The sequence below is a fragment of the Bemisia tabaci genome, chromosome 2 (genome assembly GCF_918797505.1).
Source record: "Bemisia tabaci chromosome 2, PGI_BMITA_v3".
In the NCBI taxonomy this organism is placed as follows: Eukaryota; Metazoa; Arthropoda; class Insecta; order Hemiptera; family Aleyrodidae; genus Bemisia; species Bemisia tabaci.
Genome location: NC_092794.1, coordinates 36,684,529 through 36,699,642, shown reverse-complemented (window position 1 = coordinate 36,699,642; position 15,114 = coordinate 36,684,529). Strand labels below are relative to the sequence as shown.

The 15,114-nt window shown below is 39.9% G+C and overlaps 1 protein-coding gene across 5 annotated transcripts in view; it reads left to right on the top strand.

The window, feature by feature from the left end:
* The window catches only part of LOC109043427 (splicing factor 1), a 138,801-nt gene that overhangs the window by 25,180 nt on the left and 98,507 nt on the right, over nucleotides 1–15,114 (top strand). For all 5 annotated transcript variants that reach the window (XM_072297254.1, XM_072297253.1, XM_072297256.1 and 2 more), the window contains exon 4: nucleotides 13,301–13,376. In XM_072297254.1, coding sequence (XP_072153355.1) covers nucleotides 13,301–13,376 — 76 coding nt within the window. The remainder of the gene's footprint in view (nucleotides 1–13,300; nucleotides 13,377–15,114) is intronic.

Below are 15,114 nucleotides of genomic sequence, written 5' to 3'. Positions count from 1 at the left end.
TGGGGAGAAATCGTCGACAAATCAGGATTCTTTGTCAAATTTTTAGAAGTGGAAGTAAAATTGTCGGTCTGCTGCAGTTTTCATGGCTAAAAATGTTCTTATTGGTCATCTATGCATGTAATTTTGTTCAGTTTCACAAATTTACATCGCACAGTGGTCAAAAATGGGGGAATTAGTGGACAAATTATGATCCTCTGTCAAACTTTTTATAAATGAAGTGAAACTGTTGGTCCCCAGTAGACTTTAGATCCCGGAAAAATTCATGTTTTTAATTCTTACTACGTGTCAGACCGTTTTGTTTATAGAACGTTGTTATAGAATAGACTTGGTAGCATTATCTCAATAAAATATGCACACTTTCAGAAATTTAAAAGAAAGAAGGAAAAATGGAGAGACAAATTTAAAAAAGATTTAAATAGTCAAAAAAATAATTTAAAAAATTTTTCCAGGATCTAAAGTCTACTGGGGACCAACAGTTTCACTTCATTTATAAAAAGTTTGACAGAGGATCATAATTTGTCCACTAATTCCCCCATTTTTGACCACTGTGTGATGTAAATTTGTGAAGCTGAACTCAATTACATGCATTGATGACCAATAAGAACATTTTTAGCCATGAAAACTGCAGCAGACCGACAATTTTACTTCCACTTCTAAAAATTTGACAAAGAATCCTGATTTGTCGACGATTTCTCCCCATTTTGGACCACTGTGCGACCAAAATTTTTGAAACTGAACACAGTTAAATGTTTGGGGGCCCAATAAGAACATTTACAGCCGAAACCCATCAAAGGTGTAACTTTTTCGTCCATTTTTCCCGTCTTTTTGCTGTAGAAATGCTGTCCAGATTGATGGCGATTTGGCAACTTTGCCCCCTCATTTCTCAAAAACTGTGCGTATACTCAAGCTAAAATTTTTACCAGAGTTTTAGGGTATCATAAGGTATCATTTGGGCCCGGTTTCAGAAAAATCCCCGCTGGCCCAAATTGTGCGAAAAAACGGTCGTTTATGGCGTCGCTCTTTAAGGTAGACCAATTCTGATATGAAACTTTAGGACATCACTGTCGAAGAGATGACTTAAGTTGAAGAACTGTGAATTGGATGAATTTAACTGGAATCATCTCAACTCATTTCATGCTGTCTAATTTGTATTGACGTTTTATTTATATTTAGTACAGTGCTAAACGCTTTAACCACCATGAACGGTTCGTGAATATATTTTAGGTTATGAAGAATTTCCACACATAATTTCAAGTTTCAGGATCCCTTGTTTCACTGTTGATAAATGAAACATCAAAAAAAAGTCTACAAAGTGGTCGCAGGTGAAAGTGGAATTGTGATTTTATAAACTCACCTGGCAGCCTGTTTTCTAGACTAAGTGACTCATATCATGATATTATAACGATCCATGGAAATACCACCTCACCATGTGTACTTGGAATGACCAGAAAGGCTGAAGTAATATTAGTATTAAGGTCCTCATGTTCAAATACCTTGCTACCTTCCACATCAGAAGCTGTTAAAGGCCATCCCAAGGACAGAATTTCACATGTCTTCAGGGTTGCCTCAGTCAGAAAATACTGGACAGGGAAGTTTAAAAAGTCAGAGAAAACCTGGAAATGTCAGGGAAAATGGTAAAAGTGTTAAGGATTATTTGCTCTCTTAAGGGGGTCGATCGTTTTGAACAACAAATTTTTGCCTGAAAACAATTTTGAAATTATGTTTTCCTAACCATCTGGCAGATCTTCAACTGTCAGGGAATTTTACCAAAATGTACCAGGGAAATCAGGTACATTCAGTTTCTTAATTCTCTGGCAATCCTGGTTACGCAGAGTTTTAGGACTCGCAAACAAATATGTTCATTGGAAAGAGACAAAGAAAAATTGAATGCCACATATTTCTTCTGTAACGCAGTGATTTCGGTTTTCTCTGTAAGAACACAGAAGTTCAAACCTATGCCTTGAGAAAATAATTATTCTGTAATTTTAAAAATTGAACTGCTAGTTAATGCTAAAAGATGAAGGGTGCTGTCTCAGATTATTGCCGGGCTGGGCTCCCTGCCCCCCCTTCCCCGCCCTTCCGAATCTAGTGACCTCAAAGTGAAGTAGCCGGTAGCGGCAGTAGCGTAATCTAGCAAAATCATCGGGATTTCCCCACCCTTCTTTCCTCTCACGTCGTGCCGAATGGTTGTCCTCGGTCCAACTCCCAAAAGGCAGGGCCGGATAAATGCGCGGCCTGCCTCACTCAAGATATAATATCATTTCTCATTTCAATTTACGTTTGAAGCTATACATTCTTAGAGACAAGAAACATATCAGTTGGTTATCTTATTATCTGGAAACGCTGAGCATTTCATTAATTCCATGGAATAAATTAAAATACCAAATAGAGGCGTAACAAGCTGGGCCTAGGCTCTCCTCCTACGCCCTTGACTCCGGGTACAATGATGGCTTCGGCAGATCGGTCCCGGGGGATGGGGGGACCCTCCCTTTAAGTGGGGGGGCCTGAGGGGCGCCGGCTAAACCGGGGCCGGGGTCGGGGACTGCCGTTCGAAGAGTGCCTTAGGGACGTCCGACGGGAGGATAGAGCGTCCGATGGGCCACACTTGCACGGGGTGTGGCCTGGAGGGGTCGTTTAGTGGGTACGGAACACAGCGGCGTGCTTCACCCCCACATAACCGGGTTTTCCCATCTCACAGCGGTCGGGTCGGTTAGGGGTCGCTTCGGCGGCTCTTCACCAGCTGATGGTCGTTGCCGTCCCGGTATTCGGTGGGCCCTTTTCATGAGGGGCGTCTTGGCGACCCTCATGATGGGGGCACTGTAGCGAATTTTTCCCCTCATCACAAAAAAAAAAAAAAAATAGAGGCGTAAAAGAATCAGATTATGTGAAGAGGCCAAAGATGAGCTGTAAGGTACTTCAGCTCTTTAACTCTCTATAAGCCTCACTGGATGATGACTAGCTAAACCAGAAACCGCATTTGAAAGTGACAGAATCAGTGAATCCTGCTCCAACAAAGGAGGAGGCAATAATTGACTTCAACCTGAAGATACAATATCAGGCAGATCTGCCTTTTGGGTTTTGCCTTTAACATCACGTAGTTAACACTTATATAACCTAGTAAAACCTGTGGTGATGTGACCAGACTACTAGATACAAAGTGTATTTGAATATCGTGCACAAAGAGACAATAGAAGAACTACCTTGCACCGTCTTACAATGCACTTACGGTTCCTTCAATAGTGTAAAGGAGGAAAATGTAAGCAGCTCTTAATACTGGTTCTTAGGAACTACCAGATACAGGCAAAAAAATAGGAGGCATACCCACCCAATGGAGCAGCTTATAATGAACCAGCTCTTATACAGGGTGATCCAAAAGTCTCTTCCACTCCCTATAACTTTTTACCTAATTGAGATAAAAATTTGAAACTTGGGGGATATTCCTAGGTCAAAGGGAGCTACTTTTCGGCCCCCCTAAAATTTTCAGGGGGGCCCCCCTTGGGGGGGGGGAGGGCAACGGCCCCCAACTTTAAATTTTCAAATGGGAAGACCCCCTTTGTGATAACTCGTTCGAAAGAGCATAAAAAAAGAAAACTTTTCGCGCAAACCCGAAGTCAATATCTCAAATCGTTTTAAAATGGCGGCCGGTTAAAGTTCAAAATGGCCGAAATTTCACACCGGTCATTTGTCGATGAATTTGCGCGAAAATCGGTACGAAGGGGTATTTTGACACGAAAAAAACGAATTTGACGTTAGATTTTCAAAAAAACCAAAATTTCCAAAATGGCCGCCGGTTAAAGTTTAAAATGGCCGAAAATTTTCACCTTGGTTTTTTCCTGATGGATTTTCCTAAAACTTGGAATTTGAGAGTATTTTGGCATAAGATAAACAAATTTGAACTTAGATTTATAAAAAAATAAATTTTTGGTCATTTTGAACTTTAACCGGCGGTCATTTTGGAAATTTTGGTTTTTTGAAAATCTAACGTCAAATTCGTTTTTCTCGTGTCAAAATACCCCTACATACCGATTTTCGCGCAAATCCATCGACAAATAACCGGTGTGAAAGGACCCCGCACGGTTCTTATGGAAAATTGCCCTCCGTCAAATGCGTTGAAACTTCAGTATGTTGTGCAGCATGTCATCGTGAACAAAAGTTCCAATAGGCCAAACAAGATCCCATGTGCGGTTTTCGAGATATTCGCCGTTTTATGTGCGTAAACGGAGGTTTCGCGCGCTCCCGCCGGAGCCATACCATTGTGCGGAGCCGCTCGTGCCCTTCCCTCCCAGTCACTCTCCGCTGCCCCGCCGCCCATACCTTGGCTCCTCTATCGCTCCAACTACGACGCTCACGAGGCTGCGCCCATCATTACCGGACCGCGCCCGCACGCCGTCTTCTTACGCGGCCTCTTCTTCGGCCATGTCGCCTCTTTTTCTCATCGATCCTTTCTCTAAGTCTTCAAAAACGTTTAAGAAGTCCATTTTTACTAAACGTGATAATGCTAATATCACAAATAATACAAAAAGAGAGGAAAAACAAATGATGATCCATGCGAAAGTACGTAGGAGAGTTGGAATGTCTAAGAGACGTTAAATAAAACAAACTATTTTTATTCTCTTTCCTTTTAGGCGTAAATGGTCACATCTTAAGTCGCTCCAACTTGCAGCACCACCTTATCAGCCATCTTATTATCTGCTGATCGTATCCTCTAATCAGATCGTACATCCAAGACAAACTCCATAGAGATGATGAAAAAGAGTTGCAGGTCGACCGTAACATTCATGCGCGTACGCGGCTTTTTGTGAGTACGAGTTTTCTCCAGGTTCCATAGCAGATAATAAGATGGCTGATAAGGTGGTGCTGCAAGTTGGAGCGACTTAAGATGTGACCATTTACGCCTAAAAGGAAAGAGAATAAAAATAGTTTGTTTTATTTAACGTCTCTTAGACATTCCAACTCTCCTACGTACTTTCGCATGGATCATCATTTGTTTTTCCTCTCTTTTTGTATTATTTGTGATATTAGCATTATCATGTTTAGTAAAAATGGACTTCTTAAACGTTTTTGAAGACTTAGAGAAAGGATCGATGAGAAAAAGAGGCGACATGGCCGAAGAGGAGGCCGCGTAAGGAGACGGCGTGCGGGCGCGGTCCGGTAATGATGGGCGCAGCCTCGTGAGCGTCGTAGTTGGAGCGATAGAGGAGCCAAGGTATGGGCGGCGGGGCAGCGGAGAGTGACTGGGAGGGAAGGGCACGAGCGGCTGCGCACAATGGTATGGCTCCGGCGGGAGCGCGCGAAACCTCCGTTTACGCACATAAAACGGCGAATATCTCGAAAACCGCACATGGGATCTTGCTTGGCCAATTGGAACTTTTGTTCACGATGACATGCTGCACAACATACTGAAGTTTCAACACATTTGACCGAGGGCAATTTTCCATAAGAACCGTGCGGGGTCCTTTCGGCCATTTTGAACTTTAACCGGCCGCCATATTTTGAAACGGTTTGAAATATTGACTTCGGGTTTGCGTGAAAAGTTTTCTTTTTTTATGCTCTTTCGAACGAGCTATCACAAAGGGGGTCTTCCCATTTGAAAATTTAAAGTTGGGGGCCGTTGCCCTCCCCTCCCCCAAGGGGGGCCCCCCTGAAAATTTTAGGGGGGCCGAAAAGTAGCTCCCTTTGACCTAGGAATATCCCCCAAGTTTCAAATCTTTATCTCAATTAGGTAAAAAGTTAGAGGGGCAGGAAGGGACTTTTGGATCACCCTGTATTAAGTATAATTACCACAAAATCTTCACCCGTTTGGACCATAATACGATCTGCCTGAGCTGTATCTTCTGAAACTCCAAGAACACACTTCAATAATTGAAGATTTGAACCCATAACTAACTTATACGAGGTCTGTTCATTAAGAAACTGGATTTTGATGAAAACTAGCTCACAATGTGCTCGAATGAGGTATTCTTCAGCTGTCCTGATAGCTTAAATTGTACTTAATCCTTAGATTCCCAACCGTTTTTACCTACACGGATTACCAACCAGGGCCTGCAAGGCCTGTATTGAGAATGTATGGTTATTTGATAGCTGCAATGCTTTTTTCTATATTTTTTGAAGAATTTTATGATTTTCATACTTTGTCTTCTATTACCAAGGCCCAAAATTGACCTTCCACCCATAAACTGCCCCCCCTCCCCCTCTAGATCTCCCCCCTCTCTCCCCAGTCCCTTCAGATATAGGAGCCTCTCATTATAAGCACACTTTTATATATTTTTTGAGATTTTGAGGAAGTTAAATTGAAGAAACATTATTACCCCTATAAGTATACTTGAATTTGAGAGGGCGGGGGGAACCTTGCCAACCCCTCCCCCCTCCCCCTCCTTCCGGTAGCCATAAAAAGTAGTACTTTGCGATGTGTTTCTTTCAAAGTTTTGCACTTACAAGGTTTATTTTTTAATTATGTGAAAAGAAAAGAAAAGTCTAAAATGTATTATTGTATTATTGTATTATTACTACTGATAAGTCGCTCTCATGGCGCTTCTGTGCGCTCTGCGACACCCAACCGCCACTGACAGCGACCTTGCCAGAGCACCTCCGGTAACGCGCATTTCCTCATTTCCAGCCTTATTCCCTCAATCCATGATTTGACAGGGCGACCTCTACGTATTTGCGACAAGTTAGAGCAAATTTTGGATGTATTCCTCACAGTGAATTATGAGAAAGATGCAGGACAAGATTTCTTGTGAAGTTTTCAATGGTTTTCCTGGGGTTTTGCTGTAATAGATGTATTTAAGAAGTGGTCATGGAGGTAATATACTGTCTAAGAACTGTAAAAGCACCATGCGTGATTTTCTTACAACCAAAAGGTTACGCCTTTACATATTCACCGTATCACAAGATGCACCTAAAAGCATAATAATAATAATAATAAGTAAATAATAAGTTAAATTTTCTTGACTTCTGTAATTTATTTTATGTTTTGTTTTTCCTAAAATCTGTCCTACCTATGTATATTGTCCGTCATTTTTCCTTGTTTTGTACATCGTCCTATCACTGGAATCATTATTCATTAACTACTTTTACTTTTTGACGATTTAAAAGTTTTTATAAGTTAAATTTAGGTGTTTCTTGTGATACAGTGAATATGTAAAGGCGTTACCTTTTAGTTGTAAGAAAATACGCAGAGGGACAGATTGAGGGAATAAGGCTGGAAATGAGGAAATGCGCGTTACCGGAGGTGCTCTGGCAAGGTCGCTGTCAGTGGCGGTTGGGTGTCGCAGAGCGCACAGAAGCGCCATGAGAGCGACTTATCAGTAGTAATAATACAATAATACAATAATACATTTTAGACTTTTCTTTTCTTTTCACATAATTAAAAAATAAACCTTGTAAGTGCAAAACTTTGAAAGAAACACATCGCAAAGTACTACTTTTTATGGCTACCGGAAGGAGGGGGAGGGGGGAGGGGTTGGCAAGGTTCCCCCCGCCCTCTCAAATTCAAGTATACTTATAGGGGCAATAATGTTTCTTCGATTTAACTTCCTCAAAATCTCAGAAAATTTATAAAAGTGTTTTTATAATGAGAGGCTCTTAGATCTGAGGGGACTGGGGAGAGAGGGGGGAGATCTAGAGGGGGAGGGGGGCAGTTTATGGGTGGGAGGTCAGTTTTGGGCCTTGGTAATTGAAGACGAAGTATGAAAATCATAAAATTCTTCCAAAAATATAGAAAAAAGCATCGCAGCTATCAAATAACCATACATTCTCAACACGGGCCTTGCTGGCCCTGGTTGATCATTCTAGGGGTAGACATGAAAAAAAAATTGCTGTGCCTAAAAAAAAAATTTTTTTGACATTTTTTTTTCTGGAAATATGTTCTAAAGGGTTTTTGTAGAGCTCTTTGTGAAGGACAGACTTCTTGGATAATTACAGCTGCCGTGGCGCGAAAAATAAGAAGCCGCCGGGCCTCACAGACCCGGTTGGGAATCTTAGGGTTAAGAACGGTAGATTCACAAAAAAAAATCTTAATTACCTTATTTAGTTCGTTGCTTGAAGTAAGGCAACCTCATGGGTGTTCTGCGATTTTTATGTCCGACCGAACTTTTCTCTTTTTTTTCGGTCCTCTTGCACTACCTTTTTCAACCCACGAGGATGATTGGAGTTTCGATTCCATATCGTAGCCGTACACTCAAGTTTTGCCACCGAAAATTATCCTATCCAAAAATGTAGGATTAGAGTTAGAAAATCCAAGGAGCTAAAGGGAAATTGACTTTCGGTTAGATTTTTGTTCAACGGGCAGCAATCACGGGACAAGTTTACCTGAAGCTCGATGCATGTCTAAATATTCTATCAGAACTGTATGTACGGAGCCTTCAGAAATATGACACTGTTCAGCAAGCTCGAAACAACTATTTTCGAGCACTTTTGCTCGCATTTCTTCTACGTGGCAAATTTCAGTTGCCATTGATAGTTGATTCCCGTGCTCCTCATCTTCGACAGACTCTTGACCAGTTTTGAATCGTTTGAACCACTCAAAACAGAGAGAACAACTTATTCAATGTTCTTGGTAAACTTTACTTAGAATACCAAAAGTTTCAGTACAAGGTATACCGAGTTTAAAACAAATTGTAATGTTAAATCTTTGCTCTATCAGTAATCGCATCATGAAAATCGCAGAATGCACCTGACTTACTCGTATTCAAGGTGATACAGAATGAACATTGATCAAGATGAACAAAATCTGAGAATCTTGCGTTCTTCAATATGTTATTAGCTATCAGGAAAGTCCAAGGAAACCTAATTCGGGTGCATTGTGGGCTAGTTATCACCAAAATCTGGTTTCATATTGAACAGACCTCGTAACTACCCCAACCATAACTAGAGAACTCTAACTTAATACACCTCGTATCATCTTTGCTCTTGTTTCTTTTTCAATGGTCTGAGACTCATGATGAATCTTTGCCTCTGAGTTAGCAATTACCTTATCAACATCAAGTTTAGCTGCCAACTCAGCCTTCTGTTCATTTTGTTGTAAAATGAAAACTTAGGTTCCAGAGCTGCAACCTCCATAACATACTCCGATAGAACTTTCTAAGACCTATTCAACTTCCATTTTTCCAGGTTTCTTCCTAAAGTTTAAGTTTGGACGATATTCCGGTCTAGACTTTTCATGTTCCATTTTTTCTCAGGATCTCTCTAAAAATTTTCCTCATGTACAATTTTATCTCTTAGCTTGCTCTAGCAATGATTGCAGTAAATCCACTATTCTATAGTCCAACTCATTCTATAAAATGGACACCCAGAATATGCATCACTGATGATGAGAATGTTTACTACCTTTTATCATATAGATCTTTCACACCTTTTAAAACTTCCCTCTTATTCTAATAAAGCATGGCTCTAAAGCTTACCTATTAATTATGTAAGCTTACTCTTTACTCTTATGTACTATAGGTAATTAAAGCAAGTCAAAAAGCAATTGGATATTATTTGCAAAAAGAGCTCTTTTCGCGGAAATTGACTTAATCGAAGGTCTTGGAGAATGAATATCCTAAATTTGGTCATAATCTGATAATTCCATGAGAAATGCCTACCAAAAATGTACTTTGTGCTAACGTCAAATTGATGCGTTCGGCTATGACTTTCTTGATTGTCTGTAGGATAGACACAGCATCGAGGAGTGCATTGCAGCGCTTGGGCCTTTACCATCGCTTCCCTCCATCGACCCTCCTATGCTTGCGCACTGATAATGACAGCTCGTCTCTAAACATCTTGAACGGCATATTCACCAATTACATGTCCTGTTCCATTGTATTTTGTCTCATAAATTTACTGTTTATGTGATTTTTGAAAAGGGTGATTCGTTCAAATTGCCATTCTTTTTTAAACGGGTCCTCAGAGATTTTAAAAGTGCACCCTCATTGAAATTTCTCAATTTCAAGCCTCTTCCTCTTTTTAAGGATTTTTGTCATCGTCACAATCGCGAATAAAGTAGGTTGCAAAACACAAATCTCTCCTTGAATGGTTCAGTTGGGCTGGTCTCAGAATCATGTTTTGATGCTTAATTCTTGTAAATTAGATAAAGATAACAAGATCCGTCAAACAGCTGCTATGTTCAAATTTTTCCAAGCAGGATATCTTGGTTAAAGGGTGTCATTTGTCAGGGACACTCGTATTTCACTGGTTACTTAATATGAAACTCGGATGAAAGCAAGGTGGAAGAAACCTAGGGTGTCACTACCGCGTTGGATGACGCCATTGAACAAATGTTTCTAAGCGCGATATCTCGGTTTATATTGAACGTAGAGAGTTGCTGTTAGGACAGACCTTACTTTTAGATGATCTGCAAGAATCAAGCATCAAAACACGATTTTGGGACCAGCGTAACTGATCCATTGTCCTTTGGCACCTAACAGCTTTTCCTTAGACTAACTTCTTTACCTACCGCATAGATTTTTATGTCTCCTGAACATTTCCATTTTTCTGAGTTGATGTGTTTTTATTCTAACTGATTCAATCCGGAAAAATTTCGAAGGGGTAGAGGGGGGGTATGGACTTACGGCACACTCTATTTGTACGGCGGGAGTGCCTTTTTCAAATTTTCTGATTTTTGAGTAGTCATATCTGTCTGGTTATATTGTAAAATATTTTAATGAATTTTCTTGCTTGTATAGAGCCTCATCAAAGCCTTTATTGGGCGGACAAAAATTTAATTTTACAACAACATATATTGAGGGGTGGGGCTTGAAAATAGGGGAGGTCAAATCTTGTCCATTTGATAACTCGAGTCAAGTTGAAGATTTTGAGCTGATTCTATGATCGGTGGTTCCACTCCAGAACTGGTTTGGTATTGATTTTGAGTAAAATCGGTCCAGCCGTCGAATGGCAAACTTTGAGCTTCCATGGTGGACGGAGGAAAGAACGGTCGCCCAGAGGGCCATCAAAAGGAAAAAACGAACTGTTGTCGTACAGTGAGTGATGGGAAAGAGGTTCCTGGACGAACTGCATGCAGCACATTAAATGGATTACATTTTGCAATAAGGAACTACTATTTCTGGTCCAATTTAGAAACAACATACATGCCATTGGTTTTTCTATGCAGATATGCGCTTTTATGAAAGAGCCACAGATAGTGGTTCCTTATTGCAAAATGCAATCCAAATCACAGAAAGTAAGTTTTTGCACATACCAGGTGTTTCAGAGCACCCGTCCACTATCATTTTCTCGGAATCGGCTGAAAATTGATTTTCGGGACGAAAACCTATATGGGTAAATCGATCCCATAATTTTCAATGAAAATATTTTCAGCCCCCCAAAACCCCATTTCGGGGGTTATAAGGAGGGTGCCCCCCGTCTCTCGCATATTTCAAATAGGAAGGGTTTGTTTTGACTTATGATTTAAATATGGCCAAGAATAAGAATTCTATGTTGTATGCCTGTTTGCCTCGACCCCTATTTCTTGGAGTTATAGGGCATTTTGGGGCATTTTTGCGCAAATTTCAATCAGACTCTGCAGGGGTTAAAATTATCCGATTTTCGAAATCTAAAAATCTTTCGAGAGAAGAGGCACCTTTTCATAGATGTGCCACATGACCCCTGTTGATTCAAAATTATGGGGGCCATGACCCCTTGTAAATGTTGGGGCTTTGGAGGGTTGTAAGTCGAAAATTTCCCATGGGAAGGGTATGTTTTGACTTTAGATTTGAATCATTTACGGCAAGTTACGTAGAATTGATATGACGCACGGCTTGTATGCCCCAAATGTTTTTTACCCCCCTTTTCCTCTAAACGTACACGGCTTCCTAGGGGAAATGGGGTTCTAAAGTAATTTGGAGCAAATAGGCCGTGCGCCATAACAATTCTACGTAATTTTTCGCGTAGAATCAAATCTGAAGTCAAAACATACCCTTGCCATTTGAAATTTTTCACCTACGGCCCTCCAAAGGTCCAAAATTTTCGTGGGGTCTTGGCCCCCATAATTTTGGATCTCATCTTTCAAAAGATTTTTTTATTTCGATAATCAGATAATTTTAATGCCTACAGAGTCGAATTGAAATTTGCGCAAAAATGACCCAAAATGCCCTGTAGCTCCAAAAAATGGGGGTCCAGGGAAAAAAGGCATACAACAAAAAGTTCTTAATTTTGGCCGTAAAATTTAAATCATAAGTCAAAACGTACCCTTCCTATTTGAAATATGCGAGAGACGGAGGGGGACCCCCCTTATAACCCCTCAAAATGGGGTGTTGGGGGGTTGAAAATACTTTCATTGAATTTTATGGGGTCGATTTTCCCCATTAAGTTTTCTTCCCGAAAATCAGATTCCGAGAAAAAGACAGTGGGCGGGTGCTCTGGAATAACCGGTACTGTGCGTCACACAGTGGGTCATGTACGCACGATTCAGTGACTCTCCCTCCCACTTTGGGAATTACATTTGCTTCCTGAGGCGAATGGCACAGTCACTCAAAAAGATTCAACAACTAACCCCTCAGATATGAAAAATGCGCATGAATCCTGCATCCCTGAGGGTTTGGAGGGATGAGCCTCCCATAAAACTAGGGCTGAGCACCGAGTTTCAAATATTTGTCCTGTACAACATGGTTGTAACTAGTGTTGCACCAAACAGCATATCTCTTTGAGGGAAAATCGTGCTCGAATGTGCTGTTTCCTTCTTTATTGAGATTTCCAGTTTTCTGGTTTCTAACGGACGTTGGTTATAAAATTCCAACTTACTGCCTATATGTCCTATATCTTGCTAGTGTATTGTGTGTCTTTTATGTTAATGCCATCACGTATCTTTTGTATGACTATGTTTCTTTTCGTTGCCTTTGCCTAGCTGTAGTACCACAGCTTTGCAGAGAGCTTGTGGTATTGAGCTGAAACACGTACGATTGAGATGATTTGTGTATTGAAATGCGTTAATTTCACTTTAATGTTTAAGTTTTGCTGTTTCTTTTATTGTGTCATTTAGGTCCATGTAATTATTGTAAAATCTACCACAAACCGTGTGTTTGTAAAGACATAACAGTTAAAAACCTGATCAGCAGAAATGAGTAATAGCATGTTTGAACCTAAGAAGAGAGGGAAGAAAAGGCACCTAAAATTGGAAAACAGTAACAGTTGGGAATGTTTTAAACAAAGTGGGTAGCATCTGCTAATCAATTGGTCTATTTTAATATCTTGTAGATTTACTCTTTGAGCTGCTAATAAAACCTGTTCGTGGGAAATTTGCTTTCTTTCAAGCAAGTCACTAATTTTATTTTGACTAATTCTTACTGGGCTTTTTGCCCCCTCTAATCCCTTTCTCTTTCAGACCAGCTGCAAATTGAAGAAATCAACCGAAAGTTGAGGACGGGGGACCTCGGTATTCCTGCCAACCCTGAAGAAAGGTCTGGTTTTTTTAACTCCTAATAAACTCCTTTTCCTCGAGTATTTCATTCTTTGCAAATGTCTTTTTTTAAAAAGCAGTTTTGCCTTTGATTGGTGTCTCTATTGCATTTTTAAATTAATTTGTGTTTTTGTGGAAACTGTTTATTATTGCCAAGATTCATTTACGGAGGAAATTCTTATTGAAAGGAATTTTTTTAATTTTGAAGAAATGAACTCAAAATTCTTTGTGCGAAATCTATGATTACTATATGATAGAAGATGAAAAACAACCAAAACAATTAAGTAATGGTTTGATTTGATGATTGGATTGAGAATTGAAACATTTCTGTGGTGTCAATGCTAAAAAATTGAAGAATTTTTTCAGGAATATAGGTTATGCACAATTCTAAAAGAGCATTAGGACATGTTGCAGACATGCTAAAGTTTCCAAATTCTCCGGGAAGGCCCTCTCCAAAATTGTAAAATGTAACTTGTTCCTATAAGTGGACTTCACATAGATAGATATTATCTTTTTAGGAGAACTAGATGCATTGAATAGTGAGTTGCTTCCTACCATTTCTTTCTTGCATGCAATTTTTGCCACGGATTCGGTGAAACTTAGAAAAAATATACCAAACTGCTAAGTGAAAACTAATTCTATGCAGGATATAAGCTATAATAAAGATAAATAAGATATAGGGCTTTTTGTGAACTTTCAAAGGGACCTCTATCCAATTAGTAAAGGAATGAAGAATGTCATTTCTTGATGATTTTGAAAGAATTTAAAAAAGTCAGTAATATAATTCGCGAGGGATTGAAACTCTAAATATTTTGGTGTTGGGCTGTGAAACAATTTTTTTTCATTCTTGTTGGGGATTGCAAAAATTTTGTTTCATTGCCCCACATTAAAATTTTTGTTGCGTTGCTCTGCGCACAGCAACAGGCTGTTTTTCACAGGACACTAACCTGCAGGGCATTGTAGTGATACTGAAATAGCTTCAGGGTTCGGGATCCAGAACCTCTCACAAGAACAAGACCGGGTCTAGAGCTCCTCCCAAACAAGGGTCCGGGTTTAGATCTGGACTGCAATCTTGGACCCAGATCGTTCCGAATCCCTGTATTCTAGAGAAACACAGGATTACCACAGCAGAATTGGAATCTTGAAGGTACCGTGAGCTCTGAGATGCCAAATCAGAAGAAGTGAGAAGATTTCTTGTAAGATGAGTCATAACAGCCTGCAAGTACCATATGGGCACAGGGGGGGAGGAATTTTGGTTTTTCCCGTGGGAAATTTGAGCAGATACGTTCTTGAGGTTGATACCACATGAAATGTAACCATTAGCTGTTGCTTTTCATGGATGTCAGGTTTTTAGTAAAAAGTCAAAATAAGTGTCTAACCAAAGTAGCGAACAATCGTTGCCTCCCAGAGTTGAATTTGTTCACATCTTCTACCAAATTAATCTCAAAATAAATGCTAAAACGAGAAATACTGGTCTTGTTTCACTATTTTGACATTATTGTCAGAAGGATTCAACAGCCACTTACTGATTTATTTTGAAATGTATTTTCCATTTCACTTGTTATAAGCACATGTTGAACTTTAGTGAGCTTATAAGAGCTCGTTAGGGCATGTGGGTATAGAATTCTCATTTAAAGAATATTATGGTATTTCTTCATTTTTTTCACAAGGGTGACTCATTGTGGCTTTTTATGATTTAAAAACTGTGAAATGCAGCAAAGGGTGCCTCTTTGCTAGTA